At 39.5% G+C, this 23,592-nt stretch overlaps 1 protein-coding gene across 1 annotated transcript in view; it reads left to right on the top strand.

Annotated features, from left to right (window-relative positions):
• PEPD (peptidase D) overlaps positions 1–23,592 on the top strand; it is a 144,881-nt gene that overhangs the window by 92,462 nt on the left and 28,827 nt on the right. The window contains exon 12 of the mRNA XM_075510771.1: positions 13,148–13,296. Within this exon, the coding sequence (XP_075366886.1) occupies positions 13,148–13,296 (149 nt within the window). The remainder of the gene's footprint in view (positions 1–13,147; positions 13,297–23,592) is intronic.

Genomic DNA, 23,592 nt, shown 5'->3' with positions numbered 1-23,592 from the left:
AGTTATGACTTGACCCTAGGAAATAGCATCCATGAGAAGTTCAGTCAAAGCCAGTGTGTTTCTGTGAAGTAGTTTGTCTCAACAAATCAGCATCTGTCTTCTGAAAAATGAAAACATCTGCCTTCTTAAAAATGAAGGAAGCAAATCGCCTTGGCTCCTCCCTTCTGTCTTCTGCCCTTGCCGACCAGTGCTGCAGCGTGGGGCCACACCATGGCTGCCGGGGAAGGAGAAAACTGGCCATCAGAATAGATAGGGTGCAGCAGAGGAAGCCTGTGGCAAGGCAAATGTCTCTCCTTACCTTTGTGGTTCGGTGGTTTGTTGTAGGAACCATCAGAGGTGCTGAACCCGAAGTGTGTACTTTACATTCTGATTTTTGAGAAGGTATTCAGGAAAATGATAGTTTATTGCATTCAATACGCTGCCTAGCAGTTTGTGCAGCCTGCCTTTGTGGATTCCTGGCATTGCTGCGCGCCAAAGGCACGTCAGGAGTTGATTGTTTTATTGCAATTGATCAGCAGGGCTCCTGCAACGTTTGACAAATAGAAAATGCTTCTATGATCGTAAAATAAAGATTGATTCTTCATGATGAGGCTCATGCTTAAATAATAGAAATGTGAGAAAATAAGCCTGACCCCAGATGTCACTGCAATAGATACAACTATTAGCTGAGATAGGTTTCTGCGGGCGTCACGAGTTGCAGGTCTTGGTCTTTTTATGGCATCTGACAAATGTGTCTCAGTGAAAGTTCAGCACTTAGTGAGCAACCTTTATTGGCAGGTTCACTGACCTTCAAGCACTTGATGATATTTTTGCGGGTTAGTTGGTCCATTCTGGCTTTGCAAAATACTGAAAATAATTGTCTATTCTGCTGAAGCACTCAGCATTTTTAACATTTTAAAATACCCTCCGAAGTCACAACGTTAATGAAGGTATGCCGGATGCGTGGCACGGTCTCCTTTCCCCACACGTGGGCAGATGCCTGCTCTGAGTGCCCTTGCCAGCAGAGCCCCGAGGCTGTACTGTGTCTGCACCCTGAGGAGGACGGCGTTTTGGTGCGTCCACCAGCAGGTCTGGGGCCCGATGCAGCACGGGCAGTTAAAGGGGGATACTAGTCCTCCCTGGAGTGAGGGCCGGAGTGTAATTTATTAAGAGGGCTTGGGTGAAAGCATAAATAAGGGGAGTACAGCATCAACTGCTTGTGAAGTGCAGCGGACCTCAGAGAGAGAGACCATTAACCTTGTATTCACAGTGGACCTATCTATTATTTATAAAATAAAACTAACTTTAGAAGTTCAAATGGAAGCAGGTTGGATCATCAGATGGTGTCTTTAATTTTATTTGACTGTTTCTTTTAACGCTCTCAGATTTAAGCTTACTGATTTCAGTGAAAGCATTGGGAAGAGTACAGTACCCGTGGTGAAGCAGGACGCTACCTGCTGCAAAAGCTCACTGTTGTTTCCACGACCTGCTGGTGATGGCAATAAAATGAGTTTTACCTGCAAATGTTTTTATTGCATTCAGGTATCAGAATTTAAGCATGAGGGAAGTTTTGTTAGTGTCACAAAATCAAACACATCCTGTCATAAAAGCACAATCTTAGCATAATGCATCTATGTTAAATGTTTTAAATATGTCTTGGCTATATTAACAGATACTGTTTTTTGCTTAGCCAAGTAACAGAGTTGAGGATATGGAAAGCAATCTAGTGTTGCAAAAAGACAGAATAATTTAACTCTGAGGAATATTTTTGTTCCTATTTCTTTCCTTAATATCCTAATGCAAATTTAAGGCATCAAAATAATATTGACACCAGGGGGCACTAAGATAAGTGCTCTCTGGAAGGAGATGATGATTGTCCCATGTTTTGATATTGGTAATGTGTTGTACTTGCCAGAGCAAAGGCACAGCATCCTTCCAGGAGCACTGCCTTTACGTGTATAATGCGTGTGCCACTCAAGTTGTGTTGAACTTGGGTTTGTTTCCTGCCATTTGGGACTTATATATACCTTTTAATAAATTTTGTATTATTGTAACTTCTGGTGCTGTCAAAAGATCCTATTTAACTTCTAGTGCTCCTCCTCTTGTCGTTTCAGAAGCTTTGTTCATCATAGGGAATTTTTCTTGACTGCAGGTACAGGTAGTTGCGAAAGGTTGTTCTGGATGAAACAGAGAGGGAAGATGCTAGTTTTCAGGACTTTTTTTTTTTTTTTAATTACTCAAAAGAGACGTAGGACAGTTTTCAGAATTCCCAGAGTTGTTGGTCACTCCAAGGTGTGTCAAGAACATTGCAAAAGAAAGTTGCTTATTGCAAGAACAGGTGAGATTCAGTTGTTTATGGTTATTCATGAAGGCTAAGTCTTCTGTTAGGTAAAATAGAAGTTACTTTGCTAATTCTAGTTCCTTGATCTAAAAGCATAATATATGGTTTACTAGAAGCAAAAGGTTTGTCATTTTCTGTATAAGCTATGTGCATTTATCTATTTTATATATACGTACTATATGCATATGCAGTATACATACTGCATTGAAACTATATCAGCATATTTATCTTAATAGTATACAGTATTATTTGTAGAAAATGCACTATTCCCTTTTTTGCAGGAATGAGTAAGCGTATAATATAAAAGGACTTTTTATGAGTACTGAGCGGCTATCGATTTATTTCAGGAAAATATTGAGAAGACTTTCAGTAAGTCAACTAAAAGACTTAGGTGAGCTTGAAAAAAGTATACTACAAAAGATGATAGTTTGCTGTGACTCTTTTCCAAACTTTTTTTTTTGGAATTTACGCTGTGTTTTATCAAGTTTTATGATCCTAATGCCAACCTATAAACCAAAATTCATTTGTCCAGGTGGGGGCAATGTTGCATTAAAAAGCAGGAACTGACCAATCTTTTTGCATCATATAATAGACGTCCTCCCTTTTCCACCCCGAGTACTTCATTGTCTGCTATTAAAACAATTTATCCTACGGAACAAAATACTGTATTTATTACTTCTTGAAAGCACTGCTTTTAAGATCCCAGGATATTAATGTGTCAGATGTAAATGCTCAACTATTTTATGTGGGTGAGGCTAGTGTTTTCATCTGGCCTCATGCATTTTTTATGCATTTTGAAGTTTGGTGCTGTAATAATATGCAAAAATTATGGTTAGCTTTAACCTTTCAGTCTGCAGTTTTGAAACAACTTGTTGTTAGTTATGGTTTTGTTTCTAATAATAATATGAAGTACATTGCTACTACTTACTGGTTGATTGCAAAATCAACTGGCTATCCATTTCTGAAATAATTCCTTTGGCTTGATTCCTCTGGTTTGATTAATATTTACTATTTTCATCAAGTGTAGGTATTTTTTCCTTTTGTTGTACCTATAGAGTATATTAATTTTATGCTAATCTAGAAAAATTGAATTTTATTAAAAATAGAAAAATATATTTGCTAGAATTAACTTCAATTTTGCTCTAATTGAATATGTGTTCTGTTAGTACTGGTTAATTCAGGCAATGAGATTGCCTACTGTTAGAAATGTATAAGCCTTTTAGCCAAAGCAGAGGTCGCTAAGTATTAATACCATGTTTGCTGTAACAAATTTTAGCTTTCCTTTAAGTGCTGTGTTATGGTCTGCCTTTTAATTTTATGCTCTCCATATATTATAGTGTAAATGAAATGTCTTTTTAATTGTCATCTGTAAATGAGTTTTATCTGTCATCGTTTTAGATTAGCATTCCCAGTGTAGTCTGAAAAAACCTGAGAGAGTGAAGTTGCTTTGGCTGCTTTTGGACTGATTTGACTAGGGTGTTCATCTCTATAACTAAAACAAGCAGGGTAAAACCTGGTATTTTTTTTAATAGCTGTTGATTTAATATTAATAATTTAAATAAATATAAATGCCGTTTAGTGTAATCCACTTTTTATGGTGGTCTTTGTTAATACAGATCCACATAAAGTATGTTAGTACTCCTCTTGATGAACGTTGCTTATCTTGGATGGATTTCAGTAGCACAGTCTCCTTGCTCTTGGTGTGGGCAATTCAATTGTATAGGTCAAAATACAATTTTAAACCACTGAATGGCTCAGAGGGAAGGTACCGTTAAGTCTCCAAAGCACCGTTTGTGTATCCCTCCTGAACCAGATGTAATTCCCAGTCCCTGTGTTTGGCGCAGCATTGGGTCTTCTCTTGTGTCTCTTCAGAGAACCACTTGTTGCCCCATGGCGGAGGCACAGTCTTGCAGAGCCGGGGCCTCAGGAGGAGTCCTCCTAGTGTGATACTGCTCCACAGCTAGAGTGAACCAATTTAGGTCTTTAAGGCAAGAATACTTCTGCTTTCAGTTGTACATTGCAGTACCACACTTGCAGCTTGAGGTGCTGCCATGAAGAGTAGGTATTTTTTCCAAATAGGAAAAAAATGTTCTTACTGGCAAAATAGCATGCTTGGTTAGGGCATGGGGAGCCTCCTTTTCAGAAATATTAGCTGCTGCCTTCGTTACTGCACACTTGGCTTGAACATTTGGACCTGTCCATGGAAAGGCTAGCAACTGTCTTGTCTTTTTTTGCATTCAGTTGTCATCTTCTGTAGGGTACTCTCTGAAACCCCTGTCTGGTGGATTCCATTTGAGAACTGATAATTTGGAGGTTGTTTGAACGACCCCAAGAACAACTATAGGATGTCTAAAAAACTAAATGAACCCATACCATTGGACACTGGCCCAGTTTTCATCATAGAAAAAATGGGAAGCATTTTTGTAACTTTTTACTTGTAACTTTTTACTTACATGGACACACGTGTGTGTGAGCGCACACATACACACATAAGAAAACTTGACAGTATTTACAGTAAAAGTCAATAAGTAAAGGTCTGACACTTCACCTGCTCCTGTGATCTCTGGTGGTTGGTTGTCCAGGCTGGGGAACACAGGTCAGAGTCTCCAAAAACAGCTGCTGAAAGCTAAGGCTCTCAGGTCCAAATGTTAGCACCTAAGAATGGTGGCCCGCATTAGAAGTATCAAACTTCTACAATTCAGCTGTAATAGGTACCTTCCACTTCTCAGCAGACATCTAGAAATGGACTGGTTTACATAACTGCAGATTTTTAGTAACTTGAAAATGTAGCTGTGGTGTTGTTACCCTGTGCTGGTATCTCACATTCTGGTGAGAAGCTAATGAGGTTTGCTCTCCTCGGTTTGATTGGGAAGTACTCAGCTGCCAATACAGGTTTCCTCTTGCACGCTCCCTTCTCTTCCCTGCAGCTCTGACATCCTTGCTCCTTGTTTGAGCAAGTCAGCCGGAGCAGTGAATGCCCCAGATACCGCCCTTGCAATGGGGAGGCTCCTAACGGATGGCAACTGGCCAAGACTTTGGGTTTGCTGCCATCTCTGTTAGGTTGACTTTTCAGCAAGGAATTGTCTCTGCTAAAGAGAGTACTGTTGCTTATTAAAGATGCCAATTAAAAATGGATAATAATTAGGATAATAAAGCCAGAAAAAATCACCCGTTCAGCAAAAAGACAAGTCAAACACGTAATCCTTTTGTCAGAACTTCACCTGAGACTTTCCCTGATCTCTGGAATATGGCCTGCACGGGTCTAGCAGAGGTTTTAAGTAGGCAGTACTGACACTTTACCTTCTGCATCATGTGAAGCCTCCATTGCTGCTGCCGCCTTCTCCTAACCCAGCAATACTAGCTTGGCGTTCCCAATTCTTTATTTGTATGCAGCACTTCTGTATTAGAGACATCCCTCTGCTTAGTAGAAACAGTGGGAGATGGCACTCGGGCGAATTTAGCTGTGAACAAGCTAATCAAAAGTTTTTTGGCTCTTTGCTCTGGCAAACTTAACATTTTTAATAAGGCATCAATGTGAACTGCATGGGGGTGGAAGGGGGGTGATACTTGATCATGAAAATTGGTTTATTTAATGCAGAAGCTTAAGGCTGTTGTCTTAGATTTCTTCAAGAGATAAATACTGTAAGCAAGGGACTCCTCCTTAACCTGTGTGTGAAAATAGCACATAAAATCTTACTAGAATATGTGGGTGTTTACTGAACCTACTCTTACATCCAGCTCATTCAGTGAAGTCGGTGAGGTTGAGATTTCATATCCTGCGAGATAAATGGATCTGAAGTTCTGCTTGGCTCAAATTACTGTGAGCGAGGACACTCCCACACACTTGTTGGTTGAGGAAACCATTTTTTCTCGGCAGTAGGGATGGAGCAGCAGAGCAGAGGCACACCTTCCCTGGGACCGCAGGGCAGAGCAGGGCACGCCCACCTACTGCTGCTCATCTCTGCATCACGCTGCTGCCCTGCTTCTGGGGGCCGGTGTCTGTGTCTGCTGCAGGGAGAGGAAACCCTGGGCAGTGCAGGGCACCAACACCTGGAGAAGACGCTTTTTCGTTTGGTTGCGCTCTCTTTTTTTTTTTTTTTTTTTTTTTAATTTCTTTTCTTTCTTTCTCTCTCTCTTTTTTTTTTTTTTTTTTTTTTTTTTTTTGGTATGTACAGCCAGCCCAAACTTCTGTATATTCCTGCTATAGTCACTGAAGGACTCTGTAGTTGGCATTGTAGATGTACAGGCATGCAGTCCTCTCTCCTTCAAAATTTAATGTAGACAGATGTATTTTTTTCCCACCCTGATCCTATCTGAGCAAAACTTAGTGGCATATCTTGCCATCTTCTGTGAGAGAAGGTTGAGACGAGCCTCCTATTATCTTTAATAGTCTGGGAAAGCCTTTAGCGAGACAGTGCTACAAGAGGAGTGAAGATAGGAAAGTCATGGAGAAGGTAGATGAGATGAAAAGACATGGTTAAGGACAAACAAAAAATATAGGGCTACATGGTTATGTAAATCACAGCTAGATGAAGAATAGTCATGTAGCTGGTTTGTATCTCTGTAATTAAATTACCTGTGTGGGGTACAGAATCTTCTTTTGATCATGAGTCTTAAGCAAAAAGCCTGATGTTTTCTTGTGAATACTCAGAACCGCATTTCCTACGCAAAAAATATTTTCTAGCATTTTTCTAAGGTTACTGTAGACTCCAGGGGTGCTGACAACAAAAAGCTGGCCTTAAATCAGTGAGCCAAGCCTGGCTCGGGACAGAGCCAGTACGAGCTCTCTCTGTACCATGTCAGATGGAAGCTGGTCACAGCAGGGCACCTCTTCCAAAAAACCTTCCTGAGCATGGTAGGACTTCACCCTATACTGTTCCAGTTCTCTGTTGGGGTTTGTGATGTTATCTTACTCAGTATTGCTTTATAAATTGATAACTCTTGGCTAGTCAGGATACAAGTGGATGAAAAAGTACGTGTCACTTAACTCTCCATTTTCTTACTTCTGATATCATTTACTATAATTAATTCTTGTGGTCTGCTATTAAACCACCCTATTTCTGAATCACTTGGCACATTTCCAAAGATGTATCTCACAGAAATGCCGATACCTAGTTCCCTTAAGCTTGAAGTTGCCTTAGAAGTGTTTAACCAAACAAATGGTCGGATTTGGTTAGTGCATGAATACTTCAAGATTTAATTGCTGCATGAAGTCTAAAGCACAGAGCACTGTCTGTGAACTCGGAGCAGAGTATGGCGAGATCACACAGAATAAAATCTCCAGCTGGGGATGACTTGCTCTTATTGCAATAACAGGAGGAAAAGGTTGTGTGTACCTTTATTCCTGTTGCCTAGGACTGGGCTGGCACCGGTTCATCTGTGTGGCTGCTCATAGGTATGTTGGTTAATAATGGCTCAAAACCCTAAAACCTCAGTAAACGTTGCTGGGTAAAGTGCATCAGTATTCATACCTGTTTACCTTTAACCTGAGGTATGAGGAGGGCACAGTAAGATACGGCGATATCAGTTTTCTAATTGCTAGTCTTGCAGACCCACTCGGGGGAAGGGAAGGTTTTGTCCTGAGAACAGAAGCTGGGGAGGATGTGGGTTGCACGCAGGTGACACTCAGTACAACCTCATGCCAGAGTGCGTTGCGCCAGGAGGAAATCCAGCTGGGTTTCAATGCAGTCATTGCTCTGCGGCCTTAACAACTGCAGAAGAATAATTTGTTTTTATAACTATTGTGAGGAGATCCAGTTCTGAGTGTACACACCAAGCAGATCTGTAGAGCAGGAAGGTGACAGCTTTACGTGTTATCTCGTGGGAGTAGCTGTAGGCTTCCTGAGAAATGCCTGCGAGAGCTTGTCTTTGGGCTGGGTTGGTGGTTGGATCATAACAATTCATACACATGGCTCAGATATCCCCAATAAAGTATTGCTTCCCATTGTGATATTGGCCATAATTTGCTTCATTGCCTGGCAGTTTCAAATTATTTGACAATAAAAGTGTCAGCAAGCCTATAAAAGTAAAACACATGCTTAGAGGAAGATGATACTTTATTTTTTAAAAAAAAGGTATATGGTGACTTTACGAAGAAAAGATTTCTGGCCATTTATAGTCCACAGGTTTCAAATCTAAAGTGTTACGCAAAGTGTTTTGTGATGCCTCACAGTCAGAGGTTAAGAAAGATAAAATCAATATCAAAATGCGTAATATTTTTCTGGGCTTGAAAGCCAAAAATGTAATTATAAATTTGCATTTTGCGGTGCCAATGTTCTGTGAAAGTAACATGGCCACGTCTTACTCATCTGTATTGTTTGAGGGACGGGAGCAGAAAAGAGCTTTTGCTTATCATGTTGTGTAGCGTTTCAGTTACAGTACTGACTTACAAGCCTGTATTCACTTTAAAATCAACAAGACTTGAAATATTTTCTGCAAACTCCTGTCCTGGGTTCCTGCACGGGGAACAGAACCCCAGTTGGGGGTTGGATGCAGAAGGGCTGCTGCCAGCGGCACCGGGGACCTGCCGGGGAAGGGCTGAGAAGCTCCTGTAAGGAGGGGCACATCCAGCCGATCCTTTCTGCAAGGCTGTGGCATGTGACACGTGTTTCTGCTTCTTTTTGACTTGATGCCATTTTATGTACAAAATTATTTAAAGTTGTGGTGTCAGACCTTTTCCCTGTGAAAGGAATGAAATGCTCTTAGTCATTTTTGAAGGTGACTTCTAAAACAGATGCAGAAGGCAACTTTTTTTTTTTATGCTGTTGGCTAATGTTGTATTAATGATACGTATCAAGTCATTCTGTCAGTAGAGCAACTGACAGGTTACCTGATTTTTCTCATACTTTGCTTTGTTCAGCTTTAGTTAATAACGTTTACAGTATTTTGCAATATGTTTGGGAGGAAAGATTATATATATACACAGAACTGAAGCCTCCCTTAGGAGAGCTACGTCCATGCTTCCAAGAAGGAGTTTGGAATATTTTTGCTATGCATATTTTACTTGTGGTATAGCTTCTTATTAATTCTAGAAAACAAATTGGAACAGTAACGTGGAATTTTTAGAGAGTGCTCAGGTCTTCTGACTGTTAAATCTGCTTTATACACCATGCACTTTTTACCCTGAAATGAAGCCATGTAGGTTTTCGTTGTTTTTTCTCCCAACAAAGTGATGCAAAGCAAGATTAGCTTCTCTCTCGGAAGGTTTTGAAAGATACTGAGCTGTGCAATAAAAGACTTGATCAGCTTCAAGATCAATCAGTGAGCACTTTGACATACAACCGCGCACCTCTCTCTGATCAGCGACACTCCTTCTCTGGCCGCCTTCCCGTTCGAGACACCTCGGAAACCTGACAGCCTCAGACGCATCGTCTCTGCATTCATTGAAATCAGCAATTAATAACTGCATTCTTGCAGAAAAGGGAGCGGGGAAAGGGTTGTTCTGGAATGAAATTTTTCTTCGTTCAACAGAAAACTGAATTCACAGTTAAGTTTTGTAATAGACAACATATACAGTCTGCTAGACATGTAGCACTTATATTTCACTTTTAGATAAATTAATAGAATTTGGAGATACTTTGTTATATTATTGTATATGTCACTCTACATTAAACAGTTCTTAAAAGGTAAGCTGTATATCAAGCAGCCTATAAGGTGTATTTTCATTTGTGCATTTAATTTGTTTAGATTGCTGCTACATTTGATAACAGTCCAAATAACATTAAGTAGTTGTTTCTGTACACAACCCTTGTAAGACTGCATTATCAGGCAGGTAATTTTGTACACGCAATTGAGAACGTACTAAAATAATGTCATCTCTTTTACTAGCAATTACCATCTAATTTCAGGGCAAAATAAATGTATTTTTTCTAAGGAACCAGGATTTAAGGAACTTGCCTTTAGAAACTTTTTCCAGTTAGTCAACAGGAGAAGATAGTAGCTCACATGCGTTTTATTCAACTTAAATGTGCTTCACCACTTATTTTGCCTGGCAAGCAAAGATATGAAACTGGGATCTTCTCAGGCTCCCATTATTTCCTCAGGATAACTACAATATTTGGGCTTATTTCCATGTCTTGGGCAACATTTTAACTAATGGATATGTTCCCAACTGAAGTTAAATGGAAGAGAATTCCCAATAAGAGCCAAAATATCTCCCAAACGTACAGTTTGGTTTGGATGCTTTTTCACTGAAGCATACAGGCTGGATGCTGTTGTGCTCTGAGGTGGAATTTGAAAGATCATCTTCCCTCATGTCTCCTCTTGTCTGGAAGCCAAGAAACCTGAACAAGTGGTGCTTCCTAGCTTGTGAGCCTTGTTTTGGTGTACCATCAGCTTTGTGATATTTTTTCCATTACTCAGTGCTCCAGTAACTCAAAAAACTACTTAACAACCACCGAGTGATGAATGGGTTTGAGAAAATGCTGGTAATTGTAAGGTTAAAGACCTAGCTAAAATTTTGCCTGTGGTAAGCTCAGAATAACTATTCTCCAGGTAAAATATAGAAAGCATAGCAACTTCCAGTAGACATGGACAGGGAGTTTGGAAGTTGTTGGTCACAGCTTTACTGTCACCATGCTGAATGGACACTTACACTTGTAAATGCAACAGAGTTAGACCACAAAACTGCTGCAAATCCCACAGAGCACCATGAAACTTGATTTGTGATTTTTGAAAGGGTTCAGTCTGGGATAGGTTGAAAGATTTATAACTAATCTGAAATCTATATCTTGTTGGCACATTAGAGAACGTAGGAGCTTCTTACATGATTGTAAGCTGCGACTGACTTTCTGTATCCTTAGATTTTCGGTGTGTATCATTAGTTATTTTTAGAAGTGAGTCTAACCATAAAATCAAAACTTACGCAGTGTTGATGGAGTTTCTGATTTTGAGGTTTGGCTAGGCTGGTTTACAGTTGCTATGTTGGTGTCAAATCGTGGTTTTTTTTCACCCTGTGGGTCTGACATTTGCTGTCTATTGTGTATCTTTTTTCAATTAACAACTTTCTGTTTTAACAGACCATATTTCATATTTGACAGAATGTATATAGTGTTTGTATTAGCTCCGCGTGTACGTACGTAGCTTTGCAGTTCTCTCCGTAGCATTCTCCTAAGGAGTTTGCTCCTGTAGCTTTAAGCCTGGTGTATTTCCGCATCTGTAAACCATTGGGTTTGTTCCTGAAGTTCCAGTCCTGCAAGTCTCTGTGCAGGTGAACCTTGCCCAGTTTGGGGAGGCTGGCGATGACTTCAGCAGGGCTGGCACTCAGTGCAAAGGTTTGTTCACGGAGGAAATTGTAGGGTGGTTTTTAAAATTTCTTGGACTAAATCTTCATGAGTATGTGTCTGTGTATGCAATGCAGCAAGAAGAGTCCCAACCCTGCTGAAATATTATTTAGCTGTATCACGATTGCCTTCGTTTATTTATTGTCCATTGCTTCCATTGGCAGTTATATTGGAAATGGTGAACATTTACAGCTGAGTGCTGTAGCACTTTTTGTGATAGCTTATACTTATCTTTACCTAGTCATGTATGCTGGCTGGGGACAGAGCTATGCTGCATGGTTTTCCTAATTATGGCTGTAATTAGGACCCGGTGGCAGAGAGGGTGCCCCAGTGGAGTGTCCTTCCTTCTGCTTGTTTTGTCTTGACTGACCCTGCTGTGAAGCAGAAGCAAGAGGAAGAAAACTCCAAGGTTTTCAAACACAGTGAAGGAAAATTATATTTCTTATGATGATAAGAGTCTCATACAGTTGTTTTGAGGTGGTTGGAAGAAGACTTAAATTAGCAGATTTCAACTCAGATTCATTACCTAAGAAATCAGGAGGTCACACAAATACTGTGTGTTAAGACCAGTCTTAGATGTAAAATGTGCCTTCTTGTAATCAATATATGATGAACTAGGGGGGTTATTTGCTCAAGTATTGTTTGGTGCAAATGGTTATTTCGTTATTTGCTGATTTTTGAGCCTGCTGAAACCAGTGCAGTGCCTTATCAGGTAGGCTCAAGAAGCGTAGTATTGCAAATGTCTAACCTGGTTCTCACAAGGGTGTAGAGACTCACTATTCTTGTAGATTGATTTCTGACAGCTTAGCAATCAGTGGCGAATTACTGATTCATGTGTATAGCATAAATATGCTTCTCAAGGGGTAAACCAGGATTTTTGTCCCCATAAAAGAAAGCACTTAATATTTTTTTTTTTCTTCTACCTCTGATGCAGAAAACTGTACTAAATATTCTTTTCTGGTTGGATCTTCCCATATTCCTTGTTTCTTTAATTTCTGTTAGGCAAGTTTGTCTTAAAGGAAAATTTATATTATGAGCAGTGGCAGTCAACCTTTATTGGGGATGATTTATTTAAACCATCAGATGACTTTTTGACACTTAGATACAAAAGGCCATAATTTAATTAACATTTCTCTGTTAAGTTTTGAGGTTAGACTCTTTATGTGGTTCTAGCATTTCTCAGGAAAGAAAAAAAAGACATGTTTTTTCTTCTGAGAAGAGGTCCTAGAAACTGGAACTGAAGAGCTTGAAGTGGATTCCTCATGTACTTCTTATCTTCCTTTGTGCGTTCTCTCAATGTTTCCATCCAGGACCAGCGCAGCCCATAAGGGTGTCCATTTAAGCCATATATAATGCAGATACCCTTCTGCTAGGAGATTCTAAGGGACCGTCGTCTCACTTTACTTAGGAACAGCATTCAAGTGGTGATTATATGGCCAACTACCAAAATGCAGATGACTTAAGTGCAGAGCAAGAGAAAAGTCTTCTGTTCTACTGTTCCTTTGGAATTAAATTTTCATTTCTTCCCCCTCTGTTTGCTTTTTAGCCTGTTCGATATGGGAGGAGAGTATTACTGCTACGGCTCCGACATCACCTGCACCTTCCCTGCAAATGGAAAGTTCACTCCTGACCAGAGGGCTATCTATGAAGCGGTGCTGAAGTCATCGCGGGCTGTAATGAAAGCAATCAAGCCAGGTAAAAGATCGGTACATGTCAGCAGGAATTGACGAGCTTGATGGCAGTGTTCAGGCTGTCAAGACAATTATGTTTGGCTTTTAGAAAGTGCTGGAAAGGAACAAGATGGCAAAATTAATTTCCATGTTTAAACAGCTCCTAATGGAGGATAGAGGGTAGGACACACAACACTTTTAAAGAAACAACACATAAACAATTATTAATAAGATTAAAATGATATTTTAATCTTCCAGTGGTTTTGGGGGGTTTGTTTTTTATTTTGGGGTTTTTTTAATTACTTTAATCTAGTGGTGACAGTCGTTACTCTGGTGTGTGTTTACACTGGCAGCCATCTTTTCAGGAAGCTCATGCCAAAGACTGAAGTCAGAGTTTGAGTGAATATGTGTGTTGTGCTTCAGTTTGTTTCAAGCAATTTCTGTATTTTACATGTAAGCTCAATAGAAATCTTCTGTTGAAAAAGAGGATGGAGTGTGCATCTTTGGGAAGGATATTCAATTAGCCTTAAAAAGCTTTAGAAAGCACTGGCTATTGGGTACTTCACTGTATGCCTTTAAACTGCAGGCAAGCTAATTCATCAAGTATACATTTTCATAGTTGAAACAACTGCCTGGCTTGATGAAAATCTTATTTTTCTCCAATTCTGCTTTCAGGGCAGCAAATAAATGCTTTTAGAGCTAACTGCTGCTGTGATTTTGAGTATTTCACTGGTGAAGGTACCTTGAGCATTTCTCAGTATTACTAATAGAACAGCTTTGAGAAAAATGTACTTAATGCACAAAGCACACTTATCCTTTAAATTTACCATATTAGCTTTCAATCATTGGGCCTTGAGTGCATGGGCTTTCTGGATTGCCAGTCAGAACATACGTAATTTTCCTGTTATACAAGCTGGCAGCAGCACTGTTCATTTGAGCAGCTTGGAAGGAAGCAATAACACTTGAAGCTTATCTGCAAAATGAGACTAGATATTTTGCCATTTTAATAACAATGTGCATTCTCCATCATCTGCTGTTTCTCCCCTGAAGAATCTTGTTCCTGTTCCTCTTCATAGTTTGCTTTGTATTTCAGTGCCGCCTTCAACTTCATGTAACTTTTTGGCAGTATTTCATGCTAATAAGTTGCGGACTATCTTCAGAACTTGAGACCTAATATGATGCTGTACTCAGGATGGTGTAGAGAATTCCTCAGTTTACTCAACACTTTATTTACAGTGTTAGAAAATAAGGACATACTAAGTTAAGTATTTCTGAAAATTAGTTGCAAGGATCCTTTACTAGCCTTGGGATTTTGAGATTCATAGACAGAGAAATCATTCTTAATGTCTGGCGAAAGATGGGACTGAACTTTCTGTTCTCACTGTGCTTTAGTTGTCTTGCCTGTTTAGAAGAATGGTGCAAATGCATTTATGCTCTTATATGAGACTAGTAATCATGAATTTTCTGGCTACAGAAAGCAGGTTAAACACATGTTCTGTGGACTGGTTCATTGGTTTGGTTCAGTTGGTACCTCTGTGTAGTGAAATGCAACCTGGACCTTTCACACTCTGTTGAATTACAGATCTGGGTAGAGTCCTGCAACGTGCAAAAATTTTCACCATCTGGAAAAGCCTGCTTTTTAGGTCTGTATGGCTTGTACCCTAGTTCTTTTGCAGCTTTTAACCCATCTGTCCAGTGATGCAAAAAATCTGACAATATTATTATATCTTCCTCTGATGAGCTCTCAAAAACTCACCAAAGGCCAAAGACTCTTTACTACTGAAATTGGTATGAAACACTTGAAATAGGTAGTTGGCAGGAAAGTATTTACAATGTCTGAAATGAATTTATAATGTTCTAAAGACAGTTCAAACTGAAATGATGAGCTGGGTTAGAGAGAGATCCTCTTGTATATACAACTTTAAATAATTTTTTAAATCGGATATTATTCAAATAGTTACTTAGTTATTTTGTTTCCAATCACATCCCTTTTCGTACTAAAGGGGACATAGGAGATAAGACATTTCTGTAAAAGGCTTTCGTAAATGCTTTTGAAGAAACGTATCTGCTTTGTACCTTCCACCAAATTCCTTTAAAATGTTTTGGCTCGTTGTTTTATTGAACACTGAGACAGACAGAAAAACTGCCATGTCATGTACTGCTGGACTGCTAGTTGAAAGTGGCATTGGATCTCCTGGAAGGTTAATATTCCACTGTAGAAAAAGAAGAAATAGAAACACTGACCTTCATAGCATGGTTAGTGTCACATACTTCTCAGGCTGCTATGAAACCCCAGAGCCCCTTGAAGGGGTGGATGCAAACCAAATGTATTGTTACTGCTGCCCAGAGAAAGCCATTTCTGTGGGAGAGACTGCAGCCTCCTTCGTCTCGTTGAACAAACCTAATTTGTTAGCTCATTGAGTAAAGCACCAGGATCCGCTCCTGGTGCAGCCGGGTACTGTCACAGAGGGGAGCAGGAAGGGATGATGTGAATTCAGCTCTCAAGTTTCTCTTCTCCCTTCTGACGGAAAGTTAATGCTTTAGGTCTCCAAAAAAGGAGGCAGAAAAGCTTGTGGGACCAGAGGCACTAAATGTAAAACCCGAGCCCATCATGTTTTAGTCACGTTTTCTGAATTATGGAGCCCTTGTTCATTTTGCTATTATTTTTGTTTGTCTTAATTTCCCAGGGTTCCTAAGATCAAAGACAGTTAAGTGACTTGGCTCACATGGCAGTAACCATTCATGGGACAGGCTGTGCAGAAAGAGTGTACGCAGCAGAGTCAGCAACTGTAGAAAATGGTATTTCTCTCCAGCTGCAGAATTGGGGCCTTAATTATGCCTTGTGGCAAAGGGTCACAGGGGACATCTGATTGTTGTCTTCAGAAGGTTAATGATTCCTGGAGTCTTTCTCATTGCAAGATAGGGAGCAAGTACTTTAGGGAGAGTCACTAACCAAATACTGGGTTACATAACTGTGTTTATGGAAGGACACACATTTGCTAGCAATCTTAAACATTTCATATAGATGTGTGTAGTTCAGAGATTTGCATTTCTTTTTTCAATCTGGCTCTAATATGAACCTAATTGACTCTTGAGTGAAATTACTTTCTGAGAGATAATAGACCTCCTAATACATTTTGTTTATACTTCTACATACAAACAGTTGTCATAATTTTAAAAATACTTTAAAACATTGTATTTTATTGTAGAAAAGCATTCATCTGACTACATCCTGTGCATGGTCCAAACATGCAAACAGCTCAAATCACATATATGGGTCTCCCTACCTTCCAACTGAAAGAACAGAATTCCTTCTGCAAGCCAAATAATATATTCTGAAAGTTAAGAAACACTCTCTGTGGGATTATAGCCCAAGTTCAGTGCAGTCGTCACAACTCCTGCCACAAACCAAATCTGTTTAAAATAAACGGGGAGAAAGACATATTCAGTCTTGCATAAGCAGCAATTTTGAAACTACTGAACATGGATCTCGTATGAAGACAGCGATGCTTGTCACTGAAGCGAAAGAGTCAAAAAGGCGTGCTTGCGTGGCAGTGGGATAATTGTCTCTTTCCTACAAAGTAAGGCTCGTGATCCAAAATGTCAGAGAGGAATGTTGCATTTCTGCTTAGGGGATATTCTTAATGCGTCAAGTCCATCTGGGTTAAATTTACTCTTCCACAGAACTAAAATACAGGGGCGGATGTGCAGAATATTGACACTTCCATTCACTTCAGTGGCTGAGGCATCATCTACTTCTTACTCAGAACGGTGATTTGAGAAACAATTTGTCTTTACATAGATATTCTATATAAAAAGGATTGTTAAAAAAGAGTGAAATTGTAAAGCCCAGTATCCCAGACTTAGAATATTGCAGAAGTTAGTGTCCTAATTTGTCTCACTTCTGCATTGGTTTTTAATCTCATTAGATTTACTAAATTGGTTGAGGCACATTAGGTGCACTCCTGGAGCACATCTCCCAGTTTACTTTCATCTGAAATGAATTCAGCTCATGCACTTCAAAACTCCACTAAACTCCAGTAAACCAAAACACAGTAAGTGGGAACAACCAAGAGATTTCACCTCCAAGGATGATTGGAATTAAAATCTTTTTGTAGATACATCCATTGTTTCTCCTTCTGCTATCTTCATGCAATGCATATAACAGAAAGAGCTGAGCTAATGAGCAGCTACTCAGCAATTTATTTTAACCTTTTGTTCCATGCGTGGCCAAGAGCTCTTTATTGCCTACTGTTCAACACCTGCTCTGAATCCAGAATTATTAACCTTCTCACCAGTTTTTCTCAGAGTGCTCATCATAACAGTACACAGGTGCTTGGCAGGCAGTAAGTTCGCTTGCACTTCGTCTTAGTGATGTGGAAGTGTGCAGTAGTTCCCCTTCTGCAGGCAGAGGCAGACAGGCTGGAGAAGCTAGTGTAAAAGCTATTGACTCATTTCGGATTCCAAGACTGAAATTCATCAGACTCGGGATTTTTTTTTTTAAGGGAGTTGAACATTGCTCTTGCTCAAACCCCAGCTGTTTTGACCTCTGTTACAGCTGTGAGTGCCCAGCCTTTCTGCAAATCAGACTCCAGATTGTCCAGCCAGACACTGGTAAAATGAGAGAAAATTATTAATGAACAAATGTAAAATAAATAAATAAAAATAAAAAATTGTGTTTGAAGCAAGTTGCCTAGCATCCTGCTGGGAGTCTGAGTCTGAAGCAAGAATGGTTGCTAATTCCCAGTGGCAACATTCAGGTGTGTTTGCCATGCTTGCTTTTTTGTGAAGTCTCTTGTTTCTTTTCCTGCACACTTTCAGCTTTTGCAACAGACAGAAGAGGAGTTATGTGAGGAACAGATATCTCCAGTGGTCTAGCAGGAGCTGTGCTTGCCTTGGAGTTAGTCTTCTGTAAATAAAGTAGCCCTAGAACTAAATGAACTTGGGGCTTCCTGTGGATTTGCATCTTGTGGTTGGTAGGAAGCTTTGGTTGATCTGATGGAAGCTTTTCCACTGGGCTGAGGTACTTCTGAGGCTCTCCTCCATGTGGATTCTCCTGTCTGTAGTAACGCATGAATGGATGTTGCAGTTTTGCTTGCATCAGGTCTTCTGTCTTTTAGCCAGCTTCCTACATTACAAAACGTAGCACTGGGTCTATTCCTCTGCTGAGTGTCATTGAAAATCTCCAAAAGGTTTTAGAAGTTTTATGGTAGGACTGAAAAAGTCAGCATCATCAAAAAGGCCTTGCTACTATTGAAATCCCACCCAAAGGAGTAGATGTAACTAAAGGACTGGACCATAATACATCAGGACCGAGCGTACAAGCAAAGCTCACACAGACAGTACCGATTGATATTGCCTAACTGTGGAGTCCTTGATGCTGTAACCATAAAAATACTGCTTTTAGTGTAGCTCTCCCCCACCCCTGTAATTGCCCGGGCTTAAAAAAGCAAACCATGGTGGAAAAAAAAGTATTGTGTAGCACAACATCAGTAGGCATAAGGCTATATAGTGTAATGGCTAATGGCAGGATCTGAGGTCTCAACTGTAATGTCTGTAGTACCTCCAATCGACAACCGTCATGGTAGCAGTTGAAAGCCTGAACTGCGGGGCTAGATTAGACCCTTTCATGAGCAAGTTTGACATGTCTGTTGATAGTGGAAAGATCTGAAGAACTTGAAAGGGCACACGTGCATTGTTCCCAAATCCTGTCTCACTTCCTTCTTTATCCTGGTCGTGTAAGTTAGATCCAATGTCAATGTAATAGCTTTATTAACCATCATTTGTAATAAGTTACACTTGGGAGACCAGTGTTGTTTGTTCTTTGTCATTAATATAAATCTATTTGAAGAAATGTTTAAAATAATTGGTTTTGTTGAAAGTACCTCTCTGAAACTTCTAGAAAACAACTTGTTGAAGAAACATGATCTAGCTTTGAAGTTAGTCCTACTCTGAGCCAGGGTTTGGACCAGATACCCTCCTGGTGTCCCTCCTAACCTAAATCACTCCATGACTCTAAGTATGTTCTGAAACATGCAAATGAAAATGTCAGTGATGTAGAAAAAGATGTTGATGAGAATCAATGCCTGTGTGCTTAACTCTAGCTCTTAACAGGGGAGGTAGTACTTTGCAAGCCAACAGATAGTGATATGCTTCAGTTTTTGTGTATAAAGCACATTCATACTTAACCCAGCTTTGAGTATCACTGTTGTCATATGGATGCTTTACTGTCAGTGATACATACAAGTCTGATAGTGTTTGGGAAGTAGCTTCATTTTTTTATTCTTTAGCAAATGACTGTGTATTTCTACCATGTCCAGCCTCTTGAGTGATTTCTGCTATTTATTATTTGGATTATTATCTTGAGCATTTAGAGAATATTAATAATTAGAGTTGTATAAATTTAATTTCTAGTTGATGAGGACAGTATGGTTTCTATGTATAGAAAGTTTCTATATACAGTTTCTATTCATAGAAACATTGAAGTTTCTCGAATATATTAAATCTGCTACTGTGTTGAGAAGAAATAGAAAGGAAGTATGCTTATCTTTAAGCTTTGCAATTAAAGCTATTTTGGATTAATGCACTAGATCATAAACAAAGTCTTTAAGATTAATGAGCTAAATATTGGAGCAATCACATACTTTCCATTTTCATCCCTTTGCAATTGCACACTGGGACCTCTGAACATTCCTCCCTGTCTTCTCTGTAGAGTAATGGAAAGTCACAGGAGAAGGGGAAGGAAGGGAGCTTGTTGTGCTTAGCATTCCTGCTACTACTACAAAACTCGTGTGTGTTTAAAAAAAGAACAGAAAAAACTTTTTTCAATCTCTAAGTTATATAAGTTAGTATTTGGGAGGAGAGGGAGAAACAATTAAAACACCTCAATCAGTAAGGTCTATTGTCCTAAATTCCAGTTTAAAAAAAAGATCTCTTTGTCTAGCAAACTGCTCCCAAGGAACAGTTGAGTAAGGCCAGGTTGGCAGCCACTCAATTCCCTATCTCTACATTTATATGATTTAAGAAGCTTGTATATCCAAAGTCCCCATTGAACCGAAATTGCATTCAGACATTAGCCGTGCAGCTGGGAATATTTGCTGATTGATGTTTGTTTGTTTCAATAAAATGAAAAATAAAAAATAGTTCCAAATATGCACAGAAGTTGTTGCTCACCAAGTCAGTTTATGTGCAGTGTGAAAGCTTTCCTCCTCAGGACACTGACATTAATATAGGGTCTCCCTGTAGGATTTGTATCTCTGCATTTTGTCAAGTTGGAGCTCATGCTTAGGGGTACGTGCATATCCCCAAGTCCTGCATTTCACTATCCAAGAGAGCGAGTATTGTGTTGCCTCTGGCTTTCAGGCTTTGCTTTTCTGATAAATGCTGTTGAGGAACGTCTTGAAAGAAATCTCTGTCCCAGGACTAAGACCTCTGATAATGGAAGATGGAGGTTTCTCTATATTAGGGCTGGAAGATTCTTTGCCTGTTTATAGCTTTCCCAGAACTCAAGTTTCACATAAAGACATGGGCTCTTTAAGCTCTTAAATCCTTTCTTCCAGGATAAAGGATCAACCATTGCAGACTTCATTGATGCCGGGATTGCCGTATAGTCTTTGAGCAAGAAAGTACAGTCAAGTAACGCTTCAAAACCATTCAAAACCAAGTACAGTCAGAAACACTTCAGGCAAAGAAGTAAACCCACGTGTCAAGCAAATAAAACATCCTTTTATTAATCATGTAGATATCAGCTGATCCTTAGAGCCTACCAGGAATGTGTCCCCTTTTGCTGTAGGTACTGAATAAATGCAAAGTAGTAAGTTCCCAAAAGACTGATGGTCCCTCCTCTGTCCCTGCTCCAGCTGCCTCACCAGGTCGAGTCTTGCATTTTGCAGTTGAGAATAGGTGTCTGAAGGTGTTTCTCTCAAGTTAGCAGTAACCCTTCCGCTCTGTCATTTCTTTCTCGTGTTCAGTAGGTTTAGGGCCAAACTGCATGAGGTGCAGAACAATTCAGAGAAAGGCATTAGACCTTTCTTGTAGGTCTAACTCTGAGGCCTTCCTTTAAAGACCAGGAGAAAAGTCCTTGGGAGTTCACTAGGATGAACCGTGCCAACTCCATGGTGTGCCACCTGCCATACACAACCTTAAAACCAGGCTCAGCATGTTAGTATTAATCCCACCTAAGGGATTAATACTAACCTAAGGTTGCTGCTGCAGTTGTGCCTGGAGTTTGAGTGTTGGCCACTCCTCTTTCTGGTTTCCCCTTGGTGGCAGAGGGCCAAAGAAAGCCTTGTGTATTTGTAGGTGCAGGATGCTAAACAAAGTTAATCCCACCTGGTCTTAATCTTTCCCTTCGGGGCAGCTGTAACTGACAAAGCATTGAGCTGCTATGTGAAACCCTATGGCCATTTTTTGTGCCTGTGTCCTGATTTCTTCAGTTTTTGTTCATTGGTGTAGCTTCCTAACCACTTTGCAATGGAGGGGCCCACCTTAGCGAGTTTCCCCATGTACATCCTTCCAAGGAATGTTGTCAATTAGAAGGACAAACCGAAACAGCTGCTTTATTTTCCAGTGTTTTGCCTCCTCCCCATTCGTCTGCTGCTAAAGGATTCAAGTAGTAAAGCTCATGGAGGTAGATATAAGCCCAGGAACTTAGGGTGAATGGTCTGTATTTTTGTACAGCAGAATGTAAACTTCAGATGGTGTGTACTCCTGAAAACATTTTGGTATATAAATATTGAAGCACGGTTCTTTCAGTGAGACTGTCAGGAGGAGGTAGGTTCAGTGAACAAGTACCGGTTTAATAAATAACCTATTTTATACAACAGAAAATGTGTGATTTGAATTCAAAGTAGCAGTATGATTCCCTGTTCTATGTTTTAATAACATGTCTCTAACAAAAAAAGAATAATGGAGAATTTAGCTCAGGTAGGACAGTACTAAGACCAGGGATTAGAATAACCCAAATAATTAAAGAACTGTTTAATTGGAAACTAATAGCCAGGGTATTTGACATAACAGATCGTATTACTGGCAGTTGTTTCTGTTACTAAGTTGAACAGAGTTGTGCTTAGGAACATATGCAAATTCAAAATTTGCAGCTTCACAGATTACTGCTACTTTTTGTCCGTGTCAGTTCTGTAACTTCTGTAGAATTCAGATTTAATTTTGTTTGCTACTATTTTGAATACCGCTGTAGAGTAATTGTCACTGTATTCAACTAGGATTAAAATTTATTATACCTAAAGAAAATAATTGTAACTGCTATTAATATTTATTCCTTCCAAGTTAAGTACAAGGTTCTCATTCACTTGCACTGGGCATTTTTTGCATGCAAGTCATATGAGTTTTATTTTATGTAGTCCAGAGTTGTACTTAGTAGAACACCATGGGGCACGCTTGTCTGTTGTGCTGTATAAAAACAGTAGCTAATTTTGATGAATTTTTAGAAAGAAATTGGACTGTAAACCGGACCTTTTGACAATAGGACAACAGGGAAGGGTGTGAGAGCACAATCTGTTTTATAGTTTGTATAATTTCAAAATGTCCATGTGAATTATTCCCATTCAGATTGTCATATTTTAGGCGAAGTGCTGCAGATCATTATTAATCTGCTGTAATATCTGAAGCAAAACAATTATTCTCAGAAATAAAACATTAATGACAGAAGTTGAAGATTTTATACCAATTCCTCTGAAGAACAAATGTTTTCAGGGCATGTTGTAACCAGTACTTGATAGTCACATATCCTGCTGAATGACACCACAGTATTATTTTTCCCCCCTTGCAGTTAAAAATGTGTTATTGTGTTAAAGACAGATTGGAAAGTAAATCTTGTCAATATATGTTTTAAAAAGCTATTTGTAGTCTGCTCTCTCTCTTCTCTATTGAATGGAGTTGGCTGTATTTTTCTTGCTAGCATTAATGTTCATAAATAAGTTTCCCTTTGAACACTAGCTCTCTGAGATTGACCCAGAAAAGGTAGTATAGCTTTCTATGGTAAGTTAATTTGGTTTTGTCAGTATAAATGGTTAAAGCATCAGCTACCACTTAGGAAATAAAAGCTGAAGGAACTAAAGGATGCATAGACAATGCTGACAATCAAGTTGCAATCCTTGATTCTTGCAAGATATTAGTAAATAAAAATGGTGTCATTGATTACTGGAGCTCTTGTTGTTGGACATGTAACCTAACCTTACCCAGAATAGCAGTAACCTATGGCAAGAGGTGAAAGAAAAAGGCAATATTTTCTGTCAAATTCAGCAGATTCTCCAGTCCCTCTGTGCAAGCAGCAAGCTGTTGAAATTCAAGATTTCAGACTGCA

The sequence above is a fragment of the Mycteria americana genome, chromosome 8 (assembly GCF_035582795.1).
Source record: "Mycteria americana isolate JAX WOST 10 ecotype Jacksonville Zoo and Gardens chromosome 8, USCA_MyAme_1.0, whole genome shotgun sequence".
Lineage (NCBI taxonomy): Eukaryota > Metazoa > Chordata > Aves > Ciconiiformes > Ciconiidae > Mycteria > Mycteria americana.
The sequence above is the reverse complement of the archived record's forward strand: the minus strand, read 5'-3'. Positions and strand labels throughout refer to the sequence as shown.